At 43.2% G+C, this 27,663-nt stretch overlaps 2 protein-coding genes across 2 annotated transcripts in view; one reads left to right on the forward strand and one right to left on the reverse strand.

Moving 5' to 3' along the window:
• The window catches only part of efhc2 (EF-hand domain (C-terminal) containing 2), a 28,163-nt gene extending 26,477 nt beyond the window's left edge, over positions 1-1,686 (reverse strand). Inside the window, exon 1 of the mRNA XM_085766088.1 lies at positions 1,612-1,686. Within this exon, the coding sequence (XP_085622214.1) occupies positions 1,612-1,671 (60 nt within the window). The 5' untranslated portion in view covers positions 1,672-1,686. The remainder of the gene's footprint in view (positions 1-1,611) is intronic.
• Positions 758-27,663, forward strand: part of kdm6a (lysine (K)-specific demethylase 6A) — a 73,565-nt gene continuing 46,659 nt past the window's right edge. The window contains exons 1-8 of the mRNA XM_085766069.1: positions 758-1,262; positions 1,465-1,528; positions 5,341-5,449; positions 5,723-5,772; positions 10,673-10,731; positions 19,034-19,154; positions 24,266-24,320; positions 24,802-24,836. Of these exons, the coding sequence (XP_085622195.1) occupies positions 1,063-1,262; positions 1,465-1,528; positions 5,341-5,449; positions 5,723-5,772; positions 10,673-10,731; positions 19,034-19,154; positions 24,266-24,320; positions 24,802-24,836 (693 nt within the window). The 5' untranslated portion in view covers positions 758-1,062. The remainder of the gene's footprint in view (positions 1,263-1,464; positions 1,529-5,340; positions 5,450-5,722; positions 5,773-10,672; positions 10,732-19,033; positions 19,155-24,265; positions 24,321-24,801; positions 24,837-27,663) is intronic.

Here is a 27,663-nt window from a genome sequence, read left to right on the forward strand (position 1 = left end):
CATAGTTGTTTAGTAAACGTTGACATCACCTCCTGGATTTCCCCCTCTTTCTTTTACATTTGTTGTTCTTCCTTATTATTATTTTTGTATATTTGTGTAAAGGTGGATCAGAGGGTGGGTGGGCATTTGTGTAAATGACTAGTCAACATGTACGCACACACACACATGTTAAATAACTGTATTTTTATATAAATTGTAAAGGCAGCTGAGACAGTGGCGAAGAGTCAGAGAACCAGTGTTTTGTTGTTGTTATTTTCAGCAGACATATTGATGCATATGTCGTATAAGTATAGAAATACCCTCACTTTTACTGACAGCCTATTGTACTATGGTCAATTTTGTAATTGAGGGCAACATTTTATAAAATAAAATCAATGTTCTATCTATCTATCTATCTATCTATCTATCTATCTATCTATCTATCTATCTATCTATCTATCTATGATAAACTACTGTATTTGTGCAACGTTGCAACAAACATCATTGACAGCCGCCCCCCCTCATAGAAAAGTGTGACGGCTATTTTGACCAATGGCGTGCCTTAGAATACAGTTACGTAATCATAATATAGCGCCAGCAACCTATCGCGCGACTTGAGGCGGGACTTGGAAGCCCGTTCGGCGTGTGCGTGCGCGTGTTCGTCCGTGTGTGCGCTGGAGACAGTCACGTGGCCGCGGACCCTGGCCGCTGATTGGTCGGCGGCGGCCAGAGGGCGTGCCCGACGGCGGTGGCGGCGGCGGCGTGCGTTTGCCTCTGTGACACAATTACAACAACTTTGAGCCGATGGTTGGGGAAGTTTGCGATATTATCAAATAACACTCACTCCTAAATCCCAACATTTACATCAACTTCATGCATAAATTTGCACTGGAATACACGCTGTGTTTCGATGTACAATGAGGAGTGTAGAAGGTAATTTGAAGGGATCATTTCCTTGAGGATTTGGCAAGATATTACGCTACGCCCCGTTTTTTAGTCCTGGATAGGTGTGCAACACTTTCGTTGTTATTGCGTTTTTTGCCGGAGTTGCTCGGTCCCGTTGATCTCCTCCGTCTCTTTCCCATGAAATCGTGCGGAGTGTCGCTCACCACCACCGCCGCCGCCGCCGCCGCTGCCCCTGCTGCTGCTGCCGCTGCTGCCCGGACTCTCGGCGTTGCTGGTAATGACGAGGAGAAAATGGCGTCGGGAAAAGCGACTGAAATCGAAGAGGACTTTCCGAAGCTAACGGCGCAAGAGAAAGAGAGCCTGGTCGGAATTGACAGGTTAGACGACGATCTGTTTTGCTTCCCTTTTTTTTTTTTTTTTTCAATTTCAAATTTTCCTCTCGCAGTTTAAAAACATCAAATAACCAATACCCCCCTCCCCACCACCACCACCACCACTATGTTACCACTACCAAGTAATAATACGGAACCACCGCCTGTGTGTGTGTGTGTTTGTCTCTCTCTGTCCTCTACTTTGCAGTTCACTGTTTGGATTTCATAGGCTTCAAGAAGATGGCGCCAGAACGAAGGCCTTGCTGTTAAAGGTATGGAGCAGGAAAAAACACAGTCAAACAGTCGCGTCTCTCTCCCGTTATCTTCCTCCTCTGATGATTACTGCATATCCCACCTGAAATAAGTGGTACAGACCTCCTCCCAACGACACCACCAGCCAGGCTTGCCGTGGCATACACACACACAAGCCTCCCACAAAAAACTTTCAAGCTGAACCACTGACTGACTATTATTGCAAGCAGCCTTTCCAGTTAGGGACGATATTATTATCATCGTTACTGCAAACACCATCATGCATCATGCAATGACTCATAATAAAAAGGCAGAGCAAAAAGCAAAAACAAGCCAGCCTGGTAATGGTACACATTAATGTAACAGGCCCATAGTAACACACTCACACAACGTTGTGTTAAGAGTAAAAATAAATTGCAGGATACAAATCTCCACCCTGCTATCGGTTGGTTGAGAGAGAATAGCATCGGTGCTGATTGTTTGGTATTGTACGTAGGCTACACACACATATATTTACATTATTATGTCACATATGGAGAGGTTTTGCACGACATTATCGTATCCGACGGCTGTTTGTATTCGACACAACACAGTCGTTGGATTTTTTTCAGCAGCCGTTATAAACTACGGGACAGTGGGATTAACTCATCCTAACACCTTGCTACCTTGCTATTGTTTGTGTATCACTTGCTTTAAAGTCGAACAATTGTGTGCCCCCTGAAAGGTTATACATAAATAAATAAATGTTTTTTTATGTTTAATAGAGAAAAGGTTGACATAAACGTTGGTATCCCACTCAACCGTCCCCCCTCATCGTCTCCCGGTAACGGCTAACGGCCAGCGAGAGTTGAGTTTGTGTTGTGCGTCAGCTAGCTAGCTCTGTTAGCATGTAGCGGCTAATGTAGCAGCTAACCAACTGTCCAGCGGTTTTCTACCTCTCTCCGTCGCACACATCGCTGCTCCGACATGACGTAGCTGACAGTATAAGTAAATAAGAGGGGGGAAACAAACACATGGCACTGTGGTAGTGTTTTTTTTTTTTTTTAAAGGTTGCATGCATAAATAATAATGACTGGCTGCTTGATTTGGCCCCAAGATGGCGGGGATTGGAAGAAAATACCCCAGCTAACGTTTTGATAGCTAGCTAGGTAGCTAACAGTGGCTAGGCTAGGCTAATCACCATTTGCAGGAAGGGTGAAAAAAAAAGCGTTCAGTGTTTGTAGCAGGGGTGGTTCATTAAACCACTTGGATAACTGCACGGTGCTTGCTGGACACACAGCAGCCGTCCATGTTAAACTGCCTTCTTTGCCCGGTGTGTGTGTGTGTGTATGTGTGTGTCTTCAACATGTGGCTGCTGCTGCTGCTGGGTTGCTTGTTGTAGGATGAGCTGGGAACACTGGTTTGTTAGGGTGTACTTTCACTTTAGGCCCAACCAGCCAGCCATGCACCCTCTTATTGTTGCCATTGTTTGTTGTTATTGTTGTGGCTGTAGCTGTTTGCTTGATATCTGGCCAGAGAGGGAGGTCCATGATCCTCTTGTGTATGGTTAAAGGGATAGTTCAACATTTAGTCTGATCCTCCTCTCACCATAATCCCTATAGTCACAGCAGTAGGTTCATTACCTTTACTTATCGGTGCATGTTGTTTTGAGATCCATGGGGCAGAGACGTGAGCTGCTCAGTGAACACAATGGAGGTGAACGGTACAGGTCCCCTGTCCCTCATCAAATGCATCAAATACACAGTTCAACAATGCTAAAACGCTCTCGTGGACAAGTTGTGACCTGCACATTCACCACGCTATCAAATGATCATATATAATTATGTAATATTACAACACATGAAGCAAATACCCTGAACTACTTGCACTTTTGAAATCCCTCCGCTCAGCAGCCTCTAAAACAACTCTGTCTCGTAATGTTACATGATTATTTCATAGCGTGGTGAATGTGCAGGTCACAACTTGTCCACCAGAGCATTTTGGAGTTGTTGGATTGTGTATTTGACGAGTTTGATGAGGGACAGGGGATGAACCTACTCCTATAGGGTCCTGTAGGGATTATGGCAATAGGCGAATTTGCCAAAATGTAGAACTATCCCTTTAACATTAGGCTCAACCAGCCGACCGTGCTTCCTCTTATTGTTGCCGTTGTTTGTTGTTGTGGCTTTAGCTGTTTGCCTGATACCTGGCCAGACAGAGAGGGAGGGCCATGATCCACTGTGTATGGTTAATCCTATAAGGTCTGGTCGTAGTGGGGGGTCTCCCTTATGTCCCTTTACATCCTCTAGTCTCCACCATGTGAGACTGTGGGGGGAAGGGCCAGTATTAGTCCAGCATTAGGTACTGTATTAAACCAGTGTAAATCCAGCATACATTATCAGGAGGAAAATACATATTCACTGTGGTACTGTGTCCTAATGTAGGTTTTTTAGAGAATGCATGTGTACGTGCATTGTTTGCTGAATCACAGTCTCAGTCCTTAGCTAACCTCTGTGGCACACACACACATGCATAAGTAGAAGAGCAGCATAGCAGTAGGCTAACACTGCCAAAATGTGTCTGATAATGCATGGTGGTTCTGTGCATGTGTTTAATGTGGATGTGAGGAAACTGTAGCTGAGAAGTGTGAGGTTAAGTTGTTGTGTTATTCACAATCACAACAACACTTATTTCTCCAATATTGCTAAACTATTAATTTGAGCATGTACAAACTGTAGGTTGCACTACTGTCTGATTAGAATAGATGGCCTTTTCCCCCGTTGTATCGAACCATAACGTCATTGTCACTTCAGATTGCTAGCAGAATTAGCTCTTTAGCACATTTACCAAAAAAATACACGGTGGGTTTGTCCAGAGTTCTGCTCAGGAAGAGCTAGAGTCCTGTATCAAAATGTTTGCAACAAAGCTGCAAGTGAACAGTCATTAGTAGGTTTACTATGTTATTTAAATGGTCTTTCTACCAGCTTCATCCACCTGCAAGTTCCTCAAAACAACGATGCAAATACAAGCTGCTCCTTCAAGACAGATTTCCACTTCATGAATGAACGCCGTTGACTCACTATAACCGCACAACTGAACGTGGTGGCAGTGTTTACAGTTTCACATGTGTGGGAAAGACATTTATCTTCCTTTGTAAAAAAAATACTCCAGCTGATTGCATCACCCACCACGTTACTAACACAAACGTGACTGACATCCTTAACGGCACACGCTGACAAAAAGGTCTCGGTAACACCAGAATGAACTCTGCAGGAATGTGAAGTAAAAACAGACAGAATGGCACTAGATGTGTTTGTTACTGGAAGTCACTTCAGACCAGTTTCATTTCACCCAGTCCTTTGTTTTATATCCAGTCATTTTAGACAGTTATAGCTCATTTTATTTTATTTTTTGTGTCTGTAACGGTCAACCAGATTAGTAGTAATTTAAATATTTTTTCTATAATAAAATTGCAGCCAACATAATTGTTTTATTGCACATATACACACATACAGTCATTGTCTCTGTGGCTGCTGTATGAGCTGATCGAGAGTCATTTGTTTAGCCGTTGTTTAAATACTGAATGACAAGTCCATATTTGGGCCTACAGCTGGTACTATGCAAAGCAGCCTTTGAAAAAACACACGGCGTCTGTGGCGCATCAGTCAGCGGTGTCTGATCACCACCTAATAAACCTCAACTACTGGCCTGAGCACTAAGGTCAAGTTATAATTATACTGGCTTTTTTTATACCCTATATACACACACACATTTATATAGAGGTTTTATAACTTGCAGCTGTGCAGCACCACTCCTTCTAACTCTACACCATTGTTGTTGTTCCTTCTTCCAGGCCGTTAGCTGCTACGACGCCCTCATCCTGAAAGCGGAGGGGAAGGTGGACCCTGATGTTTTCTGTCAGCTGGGTCACTACAACCTTCTGCTGGAGGACTATCAGAAAGGTGAGAGGCCCAGTGTTTGAATCTTCCTGCCTGTTATATCGTCTCTCTCTTCCTCCCTCCTCCACCCAAATCTGCATCTCAATCCACTGAGTGTTGTTTTCTCTAAGATAAGTCTTTACCTTTTCTGTCCATACATGACAGTTTCTACCTGGAGGATATTACATATTACAAAAAACAGCTGAATTGAACTTGTTGAGGTTTAAACATTGTCATTAACATTCACTCCTTCTCTGTCTCCCTCTCCTTCTTTGATTCTTGTGTCCGTTTCAACAGCATTATCTGCATACCAGAGGTACTTCAGTTTACAGTCGGACTACTGGAAGGTGAGTGAAACACTACACACATGTAACACAACCAGCACTAATTCCTCTAACGTGGCACCTTTTGATCCATCTCTATTTTCTGACCTTGTAAACGGTTGTACGTGTTGTTTGCTCCGTCAAACACAGAGACTGTTCAGCCGTTGGTTTCCTCTCAGATGATTCTCGCTCTTACTTGACTTCTTACTTTTTATTTCGGGAAGTTTTGATTTTTACGTCTAGTCTTCAGCGAATGAAACAGGATCTGCATTCCGCTGCGTCGCCCACTTTGTCCGACTTACCGAAGACTTTGTGATGCCGTCTTCCGCCAGTATGAATGTCAGACGTCCTCAGACACTCTGAAACTGAAACTCGCCACTGTAACCCTAGAGTTGTTTGATTTCACACACCCATTGTGTTGATCTGTAGAGCCAAACAAAGAAAGCATGGCTCCAGACCTACTGTTTACACTGGTTGCACTTTCTCATTCAGTTGCATGGAAAAGGTTTTCAATTGCACAGTTTTAATGCCTTTAAATGTATCATACTTTACAAATACATCCCTCTATGGTTGTATCAACTTTTACAATTAGGGCAGTGCTTTAGTAGACAAGTTTGAGCTGCAATGCTTAATGTTGACAGTTTGTTGTGTGTGTGTTAGATTTCCATGCAACATGTGGAAGTACTGTACAGGTCAGTGATGCAGATCTAGAGAAATTGTGAAATATGTTAATGCAGAGCAGCAACTTCTGGTTGTAACAGCTTGTCTGACAGTTGATTGTTGATCTTTCAGACTGTGGTCACAGTCTAATGGGGATCCAGCTGGGTTTTCCCCCAGTTTTAGCCGTTTGATTAATCCAGGTTCTCGTTGTGTTGGGAAGTTTTGTAGGAAACGTGAAAGCACAACAAATGGTTTGGTTACATGTCATTTACACAGTGATGTTATTGAACAGACAGGTGAGGACAGACATAGAATAACTAACATGATATGGTGCAAAAGTCATAATGCAACTGGTTAAACAAAATCCCCAGACTCATCTTTGTCTTGTTTGGAGATTTTCTCATAAACAGAACTGTCAGTGCTACATCTACATCTGCAAAACATGAATATTGCTGATGTGTTGATGCCGAAGCTTTTTTTTTTTGCTTTCTGAATTGCTATCAGTCACTTATTGCACATTTTGTCTCGCCTCAAAATATACGTATGTCCTCTGAAAGTCTTGACAGCCTGACTGATTGCCACAAAGATTTTATTAGACCTATCTGCCACAGCGCGTGACATGAAGCGAACACGGAAGACTGATGTTATCTTAGACAACGTTTTTGGGGGGTTTTTTTTGTGCCATTGCCTGGTCTCTGTAATTAGGTAACCTCTTCACACTCCAGCACAAAGTTCAAACACACATTTAAAAAGCAGCAAAGCTCTAAAAGACGTGTTGCAGAAAAAGTGAAGTGATATTTTCTTCGCTGAAGCTGAGACTTTATTGACATGGTCGGCTCTGTAGTTTTAGGGCAACGCTTAGATCCTCCTGCTGGACTCGGTCTCTCTCTGGCACATGGGCGCACACATACACACGTACGTGCACATGGACATGTTGCGCTGGAACGTTAATAAACGCTAAATGCGCTATATCGCACTAAATGTACAGTGTTGAAATTACCCCGCAATCTTTTTTAATTTAAAATAACAAGAAAGAGCCACAAGAAACTTCACGTTGTAGACTTGCGGAATAACTTGTATAACATTTTTATTTACAAATAGCAATAGAAAACTTTGTTTTCACAATTTGAGACCCATAAAAATAGACTGCTAAGTCCAGTCGCCTTTCTGCTGTGTCTCTAACCCTCCTCTCCTCCATGTGCATTTGTTTTCAACGAAGCCGGTGAGAAATCAATCCATGGAGCGGTGGATAAGGTTATTTATCATCTACCATGTTACCATGTGTATATCTGTGTAGTCTTATCTGTCATCAACAAGAGATTACGGGTTACGGGGCGCGTTACGTTTGTGTGGCGGTGTCGCCATGGAGACGAGAGCTGGGACACCGGGTCGGAGGCTCTGATCTTACAAGGTTGGTTTTCAGCCAAGAGACGCTCCATTCTCCCTGGAACTAGTTACTAGTCACTGGTTTAACCATCAAAATGACTCCAAAGCTGTTAAATTAAGGTAAAAATGTAGCATAGTTAAACTAAAAATCCTGCAGAGTTCCTCTTTAAAACCAGCCGTTAGGACTTCCTGTGACTTTGTGATGTCACAACAAAGCTGTCACCCAAACCGTGTCCACCACCACCACCTGGAACCGCCATCCAACAACTTCACAGGATTTGGTTTCTCTGAGTGTTTTATTCTGAAATCTGCTCTGTTTTTTGTTGGATCACTCAGGAAAACAGTCAGCCAATCAGAAGAGAGCCTCCTTCCTTTCCATGTTTCCCACATTCTATGTCATAAACTATAAACTGTTTTCTTGTCTGTAACAACATCTATTGCACGTCTGTCCGTCCTGGGTGAGGGATCCCTCCTCTGTTGCTCACCCTGAGGTTTCTCAGATTTTTCCCTGTTAAAAGGGTTTTCCATGGAGTTTTTCCTCAGTCGATGTGAGGGTCTAAGGACAGAGGATGTTGTTGTGATGCCATGTAAAGCCCTTTGAGACAAACTGTTTGTAAAAACGGGCTATTAAATTGCCTTGCCTTGCCCTCCTCCTCTCTTCTGATTGGCTGACACCGACCTGTTGTTAGAAGAAGAGGAAGAGAGGAAGAGTCCAAACCTTAAACTCCTCTGATGCTGCGTCAGTCGTTCCAACAGTTTTAGTTGCAGACTGTTATTTGTTACGAGGACGAGATCTTCTCCTGTTGAATGAATGAAACAGTATTTTATTCATGGATGCAAACAGCGCGCCGAAAAGCGAAACTCGCTTTTTTCATGACCAATTAGGTGACTTGTGTGAATCGTTCAGATCCGAAGAGTTTTTGTTTTTGGAAGGGGGGGGGGTCTCAGCTGGGGTCAGTAAAATGTTGTACTAACAGGCTGACAGTGACAATCACGTGAAACTGAGGCGAACTCATTCATGGTCTCTGATTTTACTGATAACAGCCGACCTCCAATGTAGACGCGCGACATGCACGCTCATTAAAGCGGCGCGTATCCGCGTGCAGTCGGTGCGACGGCGATGCCGTTTTTTCCCCCCCGTGCGTGGTGGAGCTGTGCGCCGCGGACATGCACGGTTCCCTACGTACGTTGCTGTGTCTGGCAGGTGTTTCCACGGAGATCTGCCCCGTTTCAGAGGTGAAGGAAGCCCTAAGTGGAAAGACGTCGCCTCCGCGATGTAGAACGTGTTCAGTTCAAAAAGTGAAACTAACACATTATATAGGCCTATATGTCCATTACACACTGAATGAAACATCCCATGTCTTTATTTATTCAGTTTATTTTAATAGTAATAATTATGACTAACATTCAGTGAAGACCTAAAAATCAGTATCTCCAAAATGGAAATATTGCAAAGGAATTTTTTTTTTTAAGCATTTTTAATATAGAAATATTGGCCTTCTGAAAACTGTCCATCTATATGCACTCAATACTTGGTTGGGGTTGAACTACTGGAAATTGACTTTTCCGTGATATTGTAATGTAATCATTTGTTAATGGTGAGCTACCCCCCCCCCGGGAAATTCCTCTCTTTTTTGGTCCTGACCCGTTTGCATCCCTGTTTATTATAATTTCCAGACGACGTGTTCTCCTCCTCGGTTTAGCTGCTCGCCCACCGTCCCTAACCCACGGTCTGGTGTTAAATTGTCCAATCAGCTGTGATGTGATGGCGTCCAGCAGCAGCAGCAGCAGCCGCCCGTCCCCCTCCTCCCCACCCCCACTCCCCCGTCCTGTCAGTGTGGATGAATGGGCCTGTTTGGTTTGGTGTTTCACTGTTTGGAAAGCCCATTAGGCAGAGGTGCTGAGAGCCTGAGCGTGATCGGACCTGACAGCTCCAGGCTCCTCGGTGTGACACATCTCCACAGTGGGGTGTGTGTGTGTCTGTGTGTGTGTGTGTGTGTGTGTGTGTGATGATGATGGTGCGAGGAAGGAAGGCAGACGTCTACCTGGTAGCCGTGGTGATGTAAAAACGTCCTCGACTTTTAGAGCAGGAAAGAATATGACACGTTGACACGTCGGTGATGGAAATCCATCGATTTCTGTCCAGAGAGTCGTGTGATGTGACTGACTCGTCGTCGTTGCTCTGCTCTGGACGGAAACTGTGGAGGGAAAGTTTCTCTTCATTCACAAGTTGTTTTTATCCACCCTTTTTGTGAGTGTGTGTGTGTGTGTTGATTGGAAAGGATGCAGCGATTGATCGAGGTGTAGTCTCAGCTCCTTCTCAGTCTTCACTGGAGCGTAATGTGATTCTGATGCATGTCTATTGATCAGCCTCGTGTCTTTGTTTTGTTATGTTAAAGATCAATATACCGTTCGTTGCCTGGCTGCATCGGCCTCACTGTTGTTCTCCCACACTACAGCGAGTTTACAACAGTAACTCATGTATCTGTGGCGTTTTAAGAGTTAATTTCCACATCAGTGTCATTGTTTTTTAACATAATTATATGTAATTATGTCATTTATTTGTATTTTGCACATGTTCGCTGCAGGACGGAGAGAGATAAAGAAGATCCTTTGTATCTGCAGACATCAGGCTTTTTAATATTTCTGCAAAGAGTAGATGAGCTTCCAGACGGATGAATTTCCCTTCAGGGATTAATAAAGTTATTCTTAATCAAAGGGAACTCAGTGTTGTAAATCAATGGAAAGATCAACAAATACAACTTTACAACACGTATTATAAACACGGTGTCATCAGTGTTTCAGCCTTTAGCTTCTGTTGATGATCGTGTTACTGTATGTTTCTGTTTCTAACCAGTTTTAACCCTTTTCTCCCCAGAATGCTGCCTTTTTATACGGCCTCGGCATGGTTTACTTCCATCACAACGCATTTCAGTGGTAAGTGTCTCCTCCAACACATCACATGCACCGTGTCGTCTTCTGGTTTCATGATGATTGTCATTTTTGTGGTCGACGTGGAAACGCCTCGGTTAAACACAGCTCTGAACTACGACTTCTGACATCTTGCTTTTATATTGTGAGAGTGTGTGTTAGCCCATAGCTGGGAGCGTTGGTCGGCCGTCATGGTGCGGTGTCGTTGGTTATTCTGTAGTTTGACTGTTGGTTTAAACACGTTGAGCTTTCTTTATGACCTGTCACTAGCTGGGTTTCCATCACAGGGTTTCACAATAAAAGCGATATTTCTAAAAATTTCCAAAAAGTACAATTGCTATTTGCAGGTGTTTCCATCAAAAGATGTTTTTTGCGAATGAGCCATAATTCTGCCTAATTGTCTCATGACTGTAACAGAAGGAACTATTATTTGGTTGTTCACAGGGACGTGTTACTGTGTGACACCGCCTGAGTTACGGACCTTTATTAGAATAATCCGGTTGAGAATGAAGAACAGACATTTAACAACGACATCCCAAACTTCTTATAAAACCACGACTCCTAAGACTCAATTTTAAGGAAGATGGACAATCAAAACATGTTGCATTTAGTGATTTATCAACTGTGATTGATACTCTGATACCCAGCCCTACCAACGGGATCAGATCTAGAGCGACGTGTAAATGCGAAAGAAATGTTTCCATAACACTTTCGCGATACACTTTGATATCGACACATCTGGAAAAAACGACTTCATAAGAGCGTAAAAATGTTTTGCCGATATTTGAGAGGTTTTTTGTTTCCATGACCTGTTTTTTATCGTGATATTTAGGTTTTGTGCATTTCTAGGGAAACACAACTTGTGTCCATGCAGCGTGAATCTGAGTTTCCTGTGGATCTACTTATTATTTGTGGGATCTATTGCAGTGAGGAGCTTTGACATCACATTGCACAAGAACGGTTGAGTGTGTTTTGAGTGTGGCTTTGCTCCTTGTGTCTGATAAGAGCAGATCTTATAGTAAACACTGCACATGCTGACGTGTCCTCAGCTGAACTCTGCTGATAGAAAACACGACGTTCCTTCATGTGAAGCTGTAGCAGCTGCTGTGTCATTACCCTCCTCTTCCTCCTCCTCCTTTCAGCCTATACAACATGGTTTTAGTCCCTCCAGTGAGCGACCACAACAAAACAGGTCTGAGGTCTGAGCCGAGCGCTTTGAAGATTTTAAAACCACAACGTTTATTTTAACGTTTCTCCAACTGCTGCACGACCTGAGTCTGTTTGTGTCTTAATGCTGCGAAGACCTTTGACTGGTCGTTGAGTCCATTAGTGCTGAGTCTCTGAAACTGGCAGGAGTTTCTCCTCCTCCTCCTCCTCCTCCTCCTCCTCCTTCTTTTTGAATGACTGCCAGTGAATTTACAGCCTCTAATAAAAACATTTTAGTACGTTTTTGGTTTTAGAATAAATCACTTTTGCTTCGTTCATGCCAGCGTCCACACGACTTCAGAGTTTCAGACGCCGGTCTAAAACAGACGGAGAGACTTTAGGAAACACATTCTCCTCCTCTTTCTTCTTTTTCTTTTTCTTCTCCTCCTTTTATCAAAAATAACTCCAAACAGCATCTTATTAAAAAACAATTATTACATTAATACACAGATATGTAATATTATTATAATGATAATAATAATCCCATCGTTTCAATCACATGTGACAGGAGGAAGTACAGTTGGCATTTCAAAATAAAAGTAAATAAAGATTATTTCTAGGGCTGTCTCGATTATCATATTTTGATAATCGAATATTCGCGGACATAAAATCGATCAAAATCGGAGCTTCGACGGCCGGGGGGGTAGGCGATCGTAGCGGAAATAATGAAAGTAATGGCAAACAAACACTGGATATCTCCAAAATCAGGCAGGTTTCCAGAACCAGTGTCAAAAAAGGAAAAAAAGGAAAGGAGAAAAAAAAGTCGATCACGGACTTCATGATCGATTACCATGGCAACGAACGAAGCTTCGAAGCTTCGATCTTTTTGGGTCAGCCCTAATTATTTCATGGGGCCATGAGATCGTCCTCATCAGTAAATGTGTCTGGTTTGTCTTGAAGAGTTGTTGTTGTTGTGGTTTAAACACTTCAACTGTCTGAAGACAGTATCAATGTGGTCGTAGCCGTCGTACGTAACGTGTGTCTGATTGGCTCTGATTGACGTCTCTCTTCTCTGATTGGCTCCTTGTTTTGTCGTGTTGTTGTTGTGTTTGCGGCTGTTTGAGGCGGATCAGAGCTGAAGTTGCTGCATGAGCTCAGTTTCACAGGTTCACAGGTCAGGGTCCAGGTCTCGTTCCTCTGACCGCTGGTTCGATCCCAGGAGACTCAGGTGCATCACGCAGTTCACACCTGAGTCTCTGTACATGATGCACTGCTTCCTCCTCTTCCTCTTCCTCCTCCTCCTCCTCCTCCTCCTCCTCCTCCTCCTCCTCCTCCTCCTCCTCCTCTTCCTCCGCGGCCTTGAGGGATTCCAGGATTTTGTTCCTCTGCCAAGTTTGCATGTCAGCCCACCACCTCCACCTCCATCTCCGAGGCCTGGGAAATGTGACAGAGAGAGGAGAGGAGGAGGATGAGGGGGAGGAGAGGGGGAGGTGTGTGTGTATGTGTGTGTGTGTGTGTGTCATGCTGGGCTCTGGAGGATGGATTACGTCACCCTGAGCCGAGGGCCCAGAGGAATGCTGAGCTGTCAAACTGTGAGCGTTACTTCACAGCGCTGAAGCAGCAGCGGCGGTGGCGCTGACGGTCCAACGATCCAGTTCTGTTCGTGGCCTCACAAAATCCACATAGACCTGAAAAAAAAATTATTTACGCAATATAATCGATCTCACTTCATGCAATAGTGGTGTACATCCTCACTGGCTGCATGATTCAATTCAACTACAATTCACCGACAATTAGGGGTGTGACGAGATCTCACGAGATTAAACTCGACGATATTTCTCTTCGCGTTAAAAATCTGTCTAGCGAGACTACTTAAAAAAAATCCTAGAGGAAACACTGCACATAATATTGTTTGCACTTGATAATAAATATTAGTTTTAGTTTCAGTTTGTGGAAGAAGAAGTTTATTAAAAGCTCATGCTTACATCATGCAGGTAAAGAGTCATAATAAAACATTTCAAAATGCAACTCAGTTAAATAAAAGTCTGTTGGTCCAGTCATATATTTTGTCATTGTAGTTTTCTTAAAATCTCGTCTCGTCTCGTGAGCTGAGTGTATCGTCACACCCCTACCGACAATTCTACGATTCGATTATACGATGCATCTCGATACATTTCGATGCATCACATCCACATCCTCAATTTTCTACAGTATGTTGCCACACAGGGCTTTTTAATTAATTAACATAAATAGTCAGATAAATATCATAACTTTTTTATCTACTTCAAATTTCCACAAGACAGCAGCTTCCTTGGAGCCTGAACACACAAAGAAAAAGAAAACGGCGATCTACGTCCACTTAAAGGTGCACTTGTTAATTTCCCAAAAATACAACATAAATCTTGGCATTGTGCTTTAAAATAGAATAAATCACTGTCTCTGTGTGTGAGCAACAGAATCAAACTTGAATGAACTATTTGAATTTAAAAATCGATGATGTGACATAACTGCATCGATTCAGAATCGTCCCATTAAAAAAATCTCGATGCATCTTTGAAAGGATTATTTTCTGCGCCACTAACGACGTGCAACATCACAGAGCCAAACTGTGTTATTTGACCAATGCAAAAATAAAAGAATAAAAAAATAAAACAGTGCAGGTTCTTGCCGGTGCCTTTTCCCACAGCAGAGACTCGTCGTTCAGCGGTGCAGTTGTCGGCCTTATACGCCGTCTGTCACAACCTGTTCTGCAGAAGAGCTGCAAGTTTTCACTGTGAACGGAGCCGGAGAGGGAGGAGGGGGAGGAGGGGCCGGATAAATGAGGAGGGAGAGGGGGCAATGAGTTCAGTCCGCTGTGTGTGTGTGTGTGTGTGTGTGTGTGTGTGTGTGTGTGTGTGTGTGTGTGGTGTGTGTGTGTGTGTGTGTGTGTGTGTGTGTGTGTGTGTGTGTGTGTGTGTGTGTGTGTGTGTGTGTGTGTGTGTGTGTGTGTGTGTGTGTGTGTGTGTGTGTGTGTGTGTGTGTGTGTGTGTGTGTGTGTGTTGTGTGTGTGTGTGTGTGTGTGTGTGTGTGTGTGTGTGTGTGTGTGTGTGTGTGTGTGTGTGTGTGTGTGTGGCTCCCAGTCAGCAGTGAGCTCAGAGCTGTGCTGGTTCATGCAGCAGAGAGAGAGGGAGAGGCTTCATGCTGACATGCAGTTGCCATTGTTGTCATAGCTACACAGAGAGTGAGTTCAATTGGAAAAGTTGTGTTTGTTTTAGAGTTAATTTTGCTCTGTGTGTGCCTCTTTAATGTTGTGAAGGACGGGAGCACAGTGTTTTAGTCCGGAGGAGGAGGAGGAGGAGGAAGAGGAGGTGTTGTGTTCCTTTCTGCATCCTGGAAAACCTGGAAATCAGTTCATTAGGTTTCCAGTCGTGGAAAAAAAAAACACACAAACACACGGAAGATCAGAGGAAAAAGGGGAAAAACAAAAATACCCAGGAACATAATGTCAGTAGTCTCCAGGTTCAGGTGCGTGTTTGTAGTGGAAATAGTTAAAGTGGTGGCAAACAAACACTGCATATCTCCAAAATCAGGCAGGTTTCCAGGATGCCAAGTAGCCTATTCATTGTAATGTAACAAGTGCCGATGAGAACCGGTGTCAAAAAGGAAAAAAAGGAAGAAAAAAAAAACAATCGATCACGGACTTCATGATCGATTTTCCATGGCAACGAACGAAGCTTCGAAGCTTCGATTTTTTTGGGTCAGCACTATATGTAACGTTACGGCACACGAAGCAAATACTCAGAACTACTTGCGCTTTTGAAATCCCTCCGCCGAGCAGCCGTGTCTGGAATGCATTTACTTCTAAAACAACTCCATCTCATAATGTTACATGATTATCTCATAGTGTGGTGAATGTGCAGGTCACAACTTGTCCACCAGAGCGTTGTGGAGTTGTTGGATTGTGTATTTGATGAGTTTGATGTTCACTGAGCAGCTCACGTCTCTGCCCCGCCAATCTAAAAACAACATGCACCGATAAAGGACAATTCCAGGCGAATTCAACTCGGGCGTGTATGTTCCTATCATTTTAGGTCTAAAAGAAGGAATCTGAAGATTTTCAGTTTAATCGCTCCTGTTTTGCGGTAGTTGTGTCTGTCCCCGCATCGCCACGGCAGCGATGAATGGGAGTGGATGTAAGTTCCGCTGCTTAGGCTGTTTCCAGCCCTCAAAGCCACAGACAGCGTCAGATGGCGACTCAAACATGCACCGAGAAGTTTATTTACTTCAAGCAAGCCGACATGTTTGTAAAAGTCGATCTAATTCAAAGTCTCCCGGAGTCTCGCGCGAGACCCAGTTGCCGTGCGCGGTGTGTTCAGGCGCAGTGGGAGCTACTGCTTGTGTCATAAACACAGGAATATCAACTCTTTACTTGCTTCAAGTGTACATTTTTTTCCACAGATAGCGTCAGGTGGCTACTCAAAGATGCGCCGAGAAGTTGTTTTTTACTTGAAGCAAGTAAAGAGTTGATATTCCTGTGTTTATGACACAAACAGTAGCTTTTCCCACTGCACCTGAACACACCGCGCACGGCAACTGGGTCTCGCGCGAGACTCCGGGAGACTTTGAATTAGATCTAGTTTTACAAACATGTCGGCTTGCTTGAAGTAAATAAACTTCTCGGTGCATGTTTGAGTCGCCATCTGAAGCTGTCTGTGGAAAAAAATTGCGGCTTTGAGGGCTGGAAACAGCCTAAACAGCGGAACTTACATCCACTCCCATTCATTGCTGCCGTGGCGATGCGCGGACAGACGCAACTACCACAAAACAGGAGCGATTAAACTGAAAATCTTCAGATTCCTTCTTTTAGACCTAAAATGATAGGAACATACACGCCCGAGTTGAATTCGCCTGGAATTGTCCTTTAAAGGTAATGAACCTATTGCTATGACTATAGGGATCATGGTGAAAGGAGGATCTGACTAAATGTTGAACTGTCCCTTTACGGTAAAAATCCTGCATAGTTCCTCTTTAAAGTGGTCGCTCAAGTTTGTACTTCCAGTTACAGGTCATAAACTGTGACCTGTAGTTCCTCCACAAAGCAGATTGGTTTTATTAGAGGTCATGGGTTTCAAACGGTCTCTGTGATGTGTCGGGCGCTCGTGGTCGTTTTGTGACATCATCCCTGAACATGTTCTGCAGAACGATCCGAAGACGGCGGCGGCAGCAGATGAAGTGCAGCCACCAGCTCTAAATATCCTCACACACACACTTAAACACACACAGATTGGATCATTAGCTTCAACAAATTGAAGACAAATTTGCTCTTTTGCTGAAACGTCACTGCTCATTTTTCTCCTTCCTCCACGTTTTGCTTCCGAGGCGTCCGGGGTCGCCAGAGCGGGCGCTTTAATTAGGCCGTGACAGACGTTATTAACTGTTTAACGAGCTGTAAGAGGTGAAATCATTTGGTGACTTTATTTTCTCACCCACACACACACACACACACACACGCTCTGAGTCAGCTGTAGTGTAGTCATCCCTCTTGGCTTCTGTGTGTTTATAATGGAGCAGCCGCGGTTTTATTAAAACACAAACACCACTTTGTGTCAGACTGGGTTATAACAGAGAGAGGGAGCTGGTTCGTCTCAGTGTGTGGGTGACGGACAGCTGGTCGTCAAGGGAACGGGATGTCAGATCTTCCAGTTAAACTTCTAAGCTCGTCAGAATTAGTTTTGTTAAAAGCTTATTATCTTCAAAAGCTCTGAATCAAGACCTCAGGGATTTGGAGTCGAAGGAGGAAGCTAATGCTAGCTGCTAACAAATGACACAGAGATCCTGAATCCTGCCTCATTAAAGGGATAGTTCAACGTTTTGGCGAATTGGCCCGTTGCCATAATCCCTATAGTCGGTAGGTAAATTCATGCAAAACCGCTGATGTGCGTTGCCTTCAGGGACAGTTTTTCATCAATCAGTCTCTGTATTTCCCTCTAAAACAACTCTGTCTGGTAACGTTGTGTTATTATCTCATAGCGTGGTGAATGTGCAGGTCACAACTTGTCCACCAGAGCGTTGTGGAGTTGTTGGATTGTGTATTTGATGAGTTTGATGAGGGAAACCAAGAAATCCCATGAGCCTCCGTAGCGTAGCTCTGAGCAGCTCGCGGCTCTGCTCCGCCGTTCTAAAAATAGCTTGCACCGACAATCATAGGTAACAAACCTATTGCTATGACTATAGGGATTATGGGAATGGGGCAATTTGCCAAAATGATGAACTATCCCTTTAAACAGTGAAGTAATGGGGCAGAACTTTGACTTTGGCCTCTATAATGCTCGAAATATCACTACACATGCTTTGCAACATCCACTGGTGTATTTTGAGCATCATAGAGGCCAAAGTCACGGTTTTAAAGTTCTGCCCCCATTACTTCGCTGTTTAAAGGGATAGTTCATCATTTTGGCTCAGCTAGCAGGAGGAGAGCTCGGTCTGGGTCCGGGCTGCACATATTTTTCTCGGGTCTTTTCCTACGGCAGCACTCGGGACCTAGAGCTGCAGAGCGTTATTTAGAAAATTACCAAAATTCTCCTTTTAATTGTCGGGGCAAGGCAAGCTGTTTTTACAATCACACTGTTGTAAAGTGCATGTTTTAATCAGTAAATGCACAAAGTGGATGGTTGCTACCTTGAATTAATGAGCCAAACCGATGATCTGTCTTTAAAAAGTGTCAGTGATGAACCCAATGATACAGTGTTTAAACCCAGTAACCATCTCTGTGTAAACGTGTCATTTTGAGTCCAGTCCCTGAGATGCAGCAGCTTCGTCCTTCGTCCATCGTCCACTCACTCTGCTGCTCTGAGCCTCGTTCTGTTCAATGTGCTCTTGTTGTGTGTGTTTTTTCCCCCTATTGAAGCTGTGTTTGCACCTGTTGCCATAGTAACCACAAACATCATTTGGCTTGAAAGCTTTTCAAGTCTTCAGAAACATCTCTGATCTGATCTGATGCAGGAACAGTCACACCTGTGCTCGTCGCCACCACATCATCACTCTGCTCTGTTTGTAAAAAGTCATTTAAAAACCAGCTGCAGTTGAATGAGATTATTGTAACAGGGTTTGTTTCTATTGATATTTGCATTGAACTTCCTGTTGTTGTGTTTGTGTTTGTGTTTGTTTGTTTTTCTCCCTCCAGGGCAATCAAGGCGTTCCAGGAGGTGCTCTACATCGACCCCGGCTTCTCAAGAGCTAAAGAGATTCATCTGAGGCTGGGACTCATGTTTAAAGTCAACACAGACTACGAGTCGAGCTTAAAGGTACAAACAAAATAATAATCTAAAGCCGTCATGGAGAGATGGAGGGAAACGGTTCTGGGTTCAGTTAGTTATAGCATTGATTAATCGTAAAGTAATAGAAACCACAATACGGCCAAGAGCACCATCCGATGTCCGAGTAACGTGTGTCATCTTGTCGTGCATTGTTATTTGGACCAAACTGACCTTTCAGACTGGAATAACAGTGTCATTATCGACCGATATGGTCATAATATGATGTGTTTTCCATATGCTGCAGCCCTGGTTCTGGGTCACAGTGTTTGCTTTGGTTCAGGTCCAGTAGGACAGAAACACAGCTGGACACACAGCTGAAGACGTCACATTATGATGTAGGAAATAATGAGAGAGAGTTCATCGGTAACAATGACATAATAATAGGAATAAACTTTATTCCTGTAGCAGCTTTTCTTACAGGAAATGCACAAAACCAGGTTGAAAAACAGATAAAATAACAATAACAAGTAGGGATGTCACAATTACTTGTTTTCACAATTAATCGTGGTATTAAAAGCCACAATTAATTAATCGTAAAAATTCCTAAATACCGTCATTTTCCAAAAAAGATAATATGTCAGAACCATGTCGGCAAAGTAAAGGTAAATGCACAGATACTGGTAAATTTACATGTACGTATGTACGTATGTACCTATGTACAGTACATAACACTGAATTGGTAGGAGTTTAAATGTAACCGTGTCATTTATAATTAAAAAAAAGATTAAAGTATAGATTTGAAACATTTCCCATGGGGGATTAATAATTGGTCCTATATTAATACATATATTTTGTTTAAACAATCAGTTATGTAAGTATATTTTGGCTATATTTGATTTTACACATTCATAGTGTTTAAAAGAAATTGATTATTGCATAATAATCATCATAATCGTAATACCGTGATTATTTCTCTGACAATAATCGTACCAAGAAAATCTGTAATCGTGACATCCCTAATAACGAGACATTTTTGAGTCGAGCCATCAACAAAAGGCCGGTGGATCGTCCGTCTGTCTGTCCCGTCCGTCTGAGCTGCAGAACTCAGAGCTGCTCTGTCTCCTGACACCTGTGACTGACTGACTGACTGGCTGGCTGCAGACCTATGGATCTATTGTTCTCAGAGTCTTGGTTCCCTTCAGGGACAGACCGCTATCTGATCCCGGTGCTTTGTCCTGCTCCAGACGTTCTGTCACTCGGGCCGGCATCATGCATTTTAATGCAGGAGTAAATAACGATGGAGGCTGGTTTTAGGTTTAGAGCCCGTCGTCCACACGGATGCAGGTGAAAACTGTATTCTTTGGAGACAGGTCTAGTTTTCTAAACAGCGTTAAAGCCCCAGTGTGCAACTTATTTGGCTTTTTATTAGCAAAAATCAAATCTGTCTTTCATAAATCCGTATTTCACTGAAGTGGAATCACAGCCGCATACAAATGAAAGCTTTCTGGTTCCTTAGAATGAGTCGTTACAAGTCGTTACAAATACATAAGTGGGCGACGCGCCGAACCAAGGCGGCCATGTTGCATCGCCATTTTTTACGTTGAGTGGCAGCGTCTGTTGTCTGCCTGACATATGCCCGATTTCACGTGAATGCAACATCAAGAATACGCTCAGATATGCAACCGCACCGCTAGATGGGGGGGAATTCCTACATACTATACCTTTAAGAGTCGTTTAGAGTGTGTTTACGCAGATATTTCTTGAAACGGCGACAACGTGTTTACGGGAAACTTTTTCAAAAAGAAAAAGACAAACACCGTTTTGGGTGAAGCTGTGTTTCCGTGTGGATGAGGCCTGAGACTTAACACAGAGGTTTTTTTTGTGATTGCGGCGGGTTTTCCTAAAAAAAATGTGATGGAATATTTTGTGGATTTCTCTCTGCACCTTTTATGTGATGAAATTGCGTGAACTTGCAAAATTGGTAGGCGCTGGAAAAAAGTGTGATTCCCTTTAACGCCCTGTTCTCAGTTTTTATCTAAAACGTTTCACGCCGTTACGTTGATGGCTGCTCCCTCCTGTGTGAAGTAAACATGCGACATTTTTCAACTCTTCTGTGACGATTTATGTGGCTTTAATGCAACAGAAATGCTGGAAATCATCCGTGCTTTGCACATTTTGTGCATTTTGTCTGGAAATTGCCATTTACTGTATGCAGCAAAAGTGCAGCATCTTTGAAAAAAAATTTGATTATGCGTTGAATGATGTGATTAGATAATTGCGTTTTTCTGTAGAGACTGACATAAAGGCTTTGTTGCAAGTGGAACTACTCTTGCTTATTTATATACTGTATCTCTTCTTCTTATTATTATTATCATTGACATTACGGCTGCTCTGATGCTCTGAGAACATGACCAGCTCCATAAACAGTGTTTATGACGGGTCCTGCTCTGTCTGTGGTTTAATTAAATGCAGTGTTTGTGTAGGAGATGATGCACATCTGTGTGTGTGTGTGTGTGTGTGTTGATGCTGGAGGTGGAAACACCACCGAGCTGTGCAGAGTCAGACTGCACGTGCTGCACGTCCTCACTCCGTCTTAGATGCTCCCCTCCCTCTGTAGTCCTGGCTCATTTCCAGAGTGAAACACACACACACACACATCTACACACATGCACGCTGCTCCAGTTATCTACAGGGAGGGGTGGGCGCACGTTTAGAGGAGCAGAGATTGAATAAAGGTAGGAGAGCGAGAGAAGAGAAGAGAAGAGGGAGAAGGGAAATAGAAAGAGACAAACAGGAAATTGTTATAAAATGCTTGAGGGAGGAAGAAGAGGAGGAAGAAGAGGAGGCGTCAGGTGATGGAGGGGAGAACATCTTCTCGTTATTATATTAACTTCTCTCCATTAGCAGCTGCTGATTTCAGCCAATCAGAGGGCGAGAGTGTGTGTTCATGCACTGAGAGGTGATGAGCTGGCCGTCTGAGAGGATTTAGAGAGAGAGAGAGCTGAGAAAGGAGGTGAGATAGAGGGAGGGAGGGAGGGAGGGAGGGAGGGAGGGGGTGAGACGACAGGGAGAGGAGGTGTATGTGACTGTGTGTGTGTGTGTCTATGTGTGTGTGCCTGTTCCAGCTTTGAGGTATTGTGTGTCATCTCTCTGCACTCTCCACTGCAGCCGTCTGCTGAATAGTAATCAGTGACACCAGGATAGAAGAGAAGAGGGGGAAGGAAGGAAGGAAGCAAGGAGGGGGGAGAGAGAGAGAGACACACAGAGAGAGAGAAACGGAGAGAGAGAGAGAGAGGAAGGGAGAGGAAGGCGAGACATGGGGAGGGAGGTGGAATGCCAAGCTGACAATCCTGCTGCATTATCTGCCTGCTGCTAGAGCAAGTGTGAAAGAGAAGAGAGTAGAGGAGAAGAGAAAGAAGGGAGAGGAGACGGAGGAAGAGAAGAGAAGAGAAGAGAGCGAGAGGAAGGAAGGAAAGAAAGAAGGAAGATGCAGAGGAGCTGCTGCTGCAGGAGGAGGAGGAGGAGTGAGGTCCGCCGGCCGGCCGTCTAGGTAACGCTGCTGTTTCACTACGTCAGGACATCTGGCCACCATGAGAGAGCGTGTGTGTGTGTGTGTGTGTGTGCGTGTGTGTGTGTGTGTGTGTGTGTCTGTGTGTGTGTGTGGCCTTGGGTGAAGCAGCGTGCAGCAGCAGCAGCCGGTTGCTTCTTGATTGTTATCTGTCTGATATTGACTCTGTGTGTGTTCGTATCTCTGTACCACAGCCCCTTTAAGACATTTGTGCCTTTTTTATATTCATTCATTTATTTATTGATGTTCTTAAAGGATCCAGTCTTTTCTCCGTTTCTCCTCCTCCTTCGCTCCGTTTCCTCCTCGTGTTGCTCGGTACCTGGTTTCAGGAGGATCTCTGGAGCTCCGAGCTGCTTCACTGACCCACATAAGACTGAACTCACTCTCTCAAACCTGCGTGTGTGCGTGTGTGTGCAGGTCAGGGTGCAGCAGCTTCAGTAGTGTTGCACCTGTCACCTTGAAGCAGCTGCAAAACTCACTGCTTTAATAAATGCATGAAGGCAAAGTAGTGGTTGGAGTCAAAGGAGGGCTGTGTAGTCTAATCTCTGCAGTTGGGATGGGAATCTTTTACTATCTCACGATTCGATTCTGGTTTTTGTGGCTACGATTCGATTCAAAATGGATTTTCGATTCAAAAGGATTTGATTCCTAATGATTTCTGCTTCAGTCTGTCGGTGTTAAAGGATCCTCATGATCTACTCCAGTCTGCTTTGCAAGACAGAATGACTAAAGTGTCTTTTTCACATTTATTGAGTTTTAAACATTTATCCATGCTTAGATGGAATTGTTGAAACTGTTGTATAAAAGCAATATCACATATCGCTTAAGTTAAAAAATTAAGTGCCTCTTTATTTATTTATTTTTAAATAGTGCAGTTAAACATGCTGCCTTTTTAAATTCTAAGGAAATGGATTTTCCTTAGAATTTGTTTCATTGTTTTATATTTTAAAATGGATTTTGGGACATTTTATATCGATTCTGAATCGTATTAAATGAGAATTGCGATTTTTTGGCACACCCCTAATGATGATGGGATGGATGTAGGTGTTGGTAGTGAGCCACGCCTCTGCAGGACGGGACAGGAAGCTGCTGGAGATCAGTGTCACTGCTTTTTGTTTCTGGGGTGATTTAGTCGTCTGGTTGGAGGAGGAAGAGGAGGAGGAGGAGGAGGAGGGGTGTGTGTGTGTGTGTGTGTGTGAGATCCAGAGACAAGAATATCCTCAGTTCATTCCCACCCTCCTCCTCCTCCTCCTCCTCCTCCTCCTCTCATGTTACGGTCACTGAGGTTCATTCATGGTTCGCCGTGGATCTGCAGCAGCTCGCTCTGGGTTTTTTTTTTTTTTGTGTGTGGTTTTGTTTTATGAACGCAGATGGGACGGAGCAGATTCACACACACTCAAACACATACACACACACACATTCTGCCCAGTTTTCTTTCAAGAGCAATCAAGACTTAAAACCGATCCAGTTACTTTCTGTCCAGAGTTCGTGATTTCTATTTTTTATTCTATTAAATATTAAATGCATTGTGTGTTTCTCCCTTTATAATAAAATGCTTCTTCTTGTTTTTTCTTGTTTTTTCTCTCTGCAGCATTTTCAGCTGGCTTTGATCGACTCCAATCTCTGCACTTTGTCCAAAGCTGAAAGTAAGTAGTGTTGCTAGCTACTACTATTACAACAGTGATGTGTGTGTGTGTATGTTACTGTGTGTTACTGTGTGTGTTGTGATGCAGTATTAGCCTGGATGCAGCAGCTTGCCAGTGACAGAGAGCGCTTTGCTGCACATATTGAAAGGGCACAGGAGGAATATTTCTACCGAGCAGTGTTTTTTTTTTTTTTCCCTCTCTGCTGCCATTTTCCCTGCTGACTCTGCCCAAGACTGGGGGTTGCCTAGGAGACAGCAGAGAGAGAGAGAGAGAGAGAGAGAGAGATGCTTGCATGCACATTGCACGTACACCCTGTGATTTCAGATTACATGTCCCTCACCCCCTCCCATCTGTGCTCCATACTGTTTGCAATCTGTACACACACACACACACACACATACAGGTCCACAGGGTGACTGAGTGTGTAATATAGATGGTAAACTAATTATTCTTTCTTTCTTTCTTTCTTCCTCTCCCACAGTTCAGTTTCACATCGCTCATTTGTATGAGATCCAGGTAAGAAGTGATTTATTACCACTATAACTCTGCTGCTGCTTCAGTGTTGTAGACCAGACCAGACTCATTCTGCTGTTGTTGTTATTGTAGTAGTAGTAGTAGTAGTAGTAGTAGTAGGGCTGTCCCGATACCACTTTTTCACTGCCGATACGATACCGATATTGCAGCCTTGAATATTTTTTACTCTTAATCTGTCTTATGGATCCCCTTGGGTCTGAAATAAAGAAATGAATGAATGAATGAATGTTAGAAAAAGCTTTGTCAAGTGATATTACTCAGAGAACAATAGTCAGCAACAGTATGAGAAAAACTGACCCATTTATTTAGCGCTGCCCCCAAATAGTCGGCCAACCACTGGTCGACCAAAAAAATCATTAGCTGGCCGTCGATTGGTCGGGGGGTGGGGGGGGGGGGGGGGGGGGGGGGGGGACATTTGGAGCTGTGTCTTGTCAAAATTAAGATAAAATCAATAGGACTGAACTGTATACGAAAGGCTATAGAGCTTTTAATTTGAAGGCCCAGATACAGGAAGTCGTGACACTCACTCGCTGTCAGTTTTCTGTTGTTGTTGTTTTTTTTTTTTTTACAAGGCACGGCAGGTCTCTCTCTCTCTCTCTTTTTTTTTTTTTCAATGTTATTCCATATGTTTCTGGTTTGGAGACTCTGACGTGAAAACACATATCACTGCTGTTTTCAACGATCAGCGTCCCAAAGCGCTCACCGTCGGTCAGTCTCACAGTGTCACGGAGCACCGGTCCAGTCATGAAAAACACAGAGAAAATGAGAAAAACAAGTCCATTGTCCTGGAAAAGCTTAAAAGTTGTCCTGAAAAAATGATTTATCGCATCATGACATCAGCTACCAGAGCTCTACTTGACTTTTTCAGACCCTGCTAAGGATTTCGATACATATTTGTGCTGTTTTATGATACATTTTTCATAATTTCTTAGCATTTAAGAGATTATTTCATAAATTAGAGCCATAGACTGCACATCTTTAAATCAGACTTCTGGGAGAGAGAATGAGAGAGAGGAATAAACATAGAAACAAACTGATTAAATTAGTAGTAGTAGTAGTGTACAGATCTGGAGGTGGAGACTTATGCTGCGTTTCAATTCAAATACCTCCATGAGTACAATGTCATGTAGTACACATTTCGACGGTTAGTGTCGTCTGATATCGAATACTGCTGTTGCACACTTACCGGAAGTAACGATAGCAACGGTTGCCAATGTTTTCTTTTTCTTTTTTGGACCGTTATCGACCGTCAACAACATATCTACCAGCACGTTTTGTTTGTTATTTCAATAGAGAGCCCGAAGCAGAAGCAGAAGCGGAAGAGAAGCTCGCCATGGGACCTCAACTCAGAAAAAATCTGGGAGTCCAAATTTAGTAATTAAGTTAAAACATAGCGTTTCATGCAAAAAAAAACTGCAGTTTGTCGTAAAACGGCAATGGAAGAATTTATTTTGTGTGTGACCTCACCTACGCCACCTGGAGTCTTTCTGGTGATGGATTTTCTGAATTTTATTTTATAATAGTTTTACAACAAACTGCTGATTCCTCAGCATGAAACACAATGTTTTAAACAGGTAGAGGTCAGATATTTTCCTCACGACACAATTCAATCGGATCACGGAATAACATTTTGACTCCCATTCATTACATGGAGATTTTTTCCGAATTGAGTTCCCATGGCGACGTTACTTCCTGCTTCTGCTTAGGCTACCTATTAGTGATAATGAACACCTTACTTGTCTTTTTTTTTTTTTCATTTCTTTCTTTCTTTTTCTTCTTTTTGCTTGTGAATTGAGACGCACTTACATATTCAAATTAGTTTAGTTTAAGTATGGAAGTATTCAAATGGAGACACAGCATTAGACTTCTTATCTGAGTCTGACAAGGCTTCACACTTCACACTTTTTGTTATTTACCAGCGGAGCAGAAAGGGCGTTCCTCTCTTAGTTCTCACGGTGTCTTTCTAGGGCTTGTGGTCAAATGTCGGAGGAAATAAAAGCGGTCAGCAGCACGTAACCAAGAAACATGATGTGTGTTGAATTCACACTGTCATGCATGAGCTGGGACTGTATGTGTGTGTGTTTCTGTAGTAATATATTCCTTAAAACATGTTCAGCTCTGCTTGGGTTTTTAATGAATTTAACACTTCAGAGTACAAAGACTTGACATCATTCATAAAGGCTTAATGTTCTGCACATGTGTGTTTTCTGCTTTGACTCCCCCAGTGCTGATATGTTTTTATTTTCTGGTTGACTAATGGTCAGTCCATGTTTTCAAGCTGTGTTTGGTTTTTTCATGTCACAGACTAATAATAGCTTTGTTAAGAATGAGCGGTACATGAAGCGCTGGTGTGTGATGTTACTACGTCCACCTGTCAGAGAGGGAATTACTGGAGCTGCTTAGATAAATGTTTCTGCATCACATACTTCACTTCTGCTGCTCTGGTGTCGTTTTAACTGCTGATCTGTGACCAAGCAGAAGTTGGTTTCACTTTAAAAGCTCCATACAGTATAAAGGTAGATGTTTGTGTTAAAGCTCCATACGGTATAAAGGTAGATGTTTGTGTTAAAGCTCCATACAGTATAAAGGTAGATGTTTGTATTAAAGCTCCATACAGTATAAAGGTAGATGTTTGTGTTAAAGCTCCATACAGTATAAAGGTAGATGTCCATGTGTAGTGTGATTATAGAGCAGCTTTAGGTTCTATATTAATACTGTGAAAGTATCAAAGCCTCAGTCCACAGAGAAATGCACACAGCCTGTATTCAGAAACTGAGCCTTAAAACCAGCCGTCAGGACTTCCTGTCAC

This window comes from Trachurus japonicus, chromosome 21 (genome assembly GCF_045865225.1).
Source record: "Trachurus japonicus isolate A0001 chromosome 21, Traja_1.0".
Classification (NCBI taxonomy): Eukaryota; Metazoa; Chordata; class Actinopteri; order Carangiformes; family Carangidae; genus Trachurus; species Trachurus japonicus.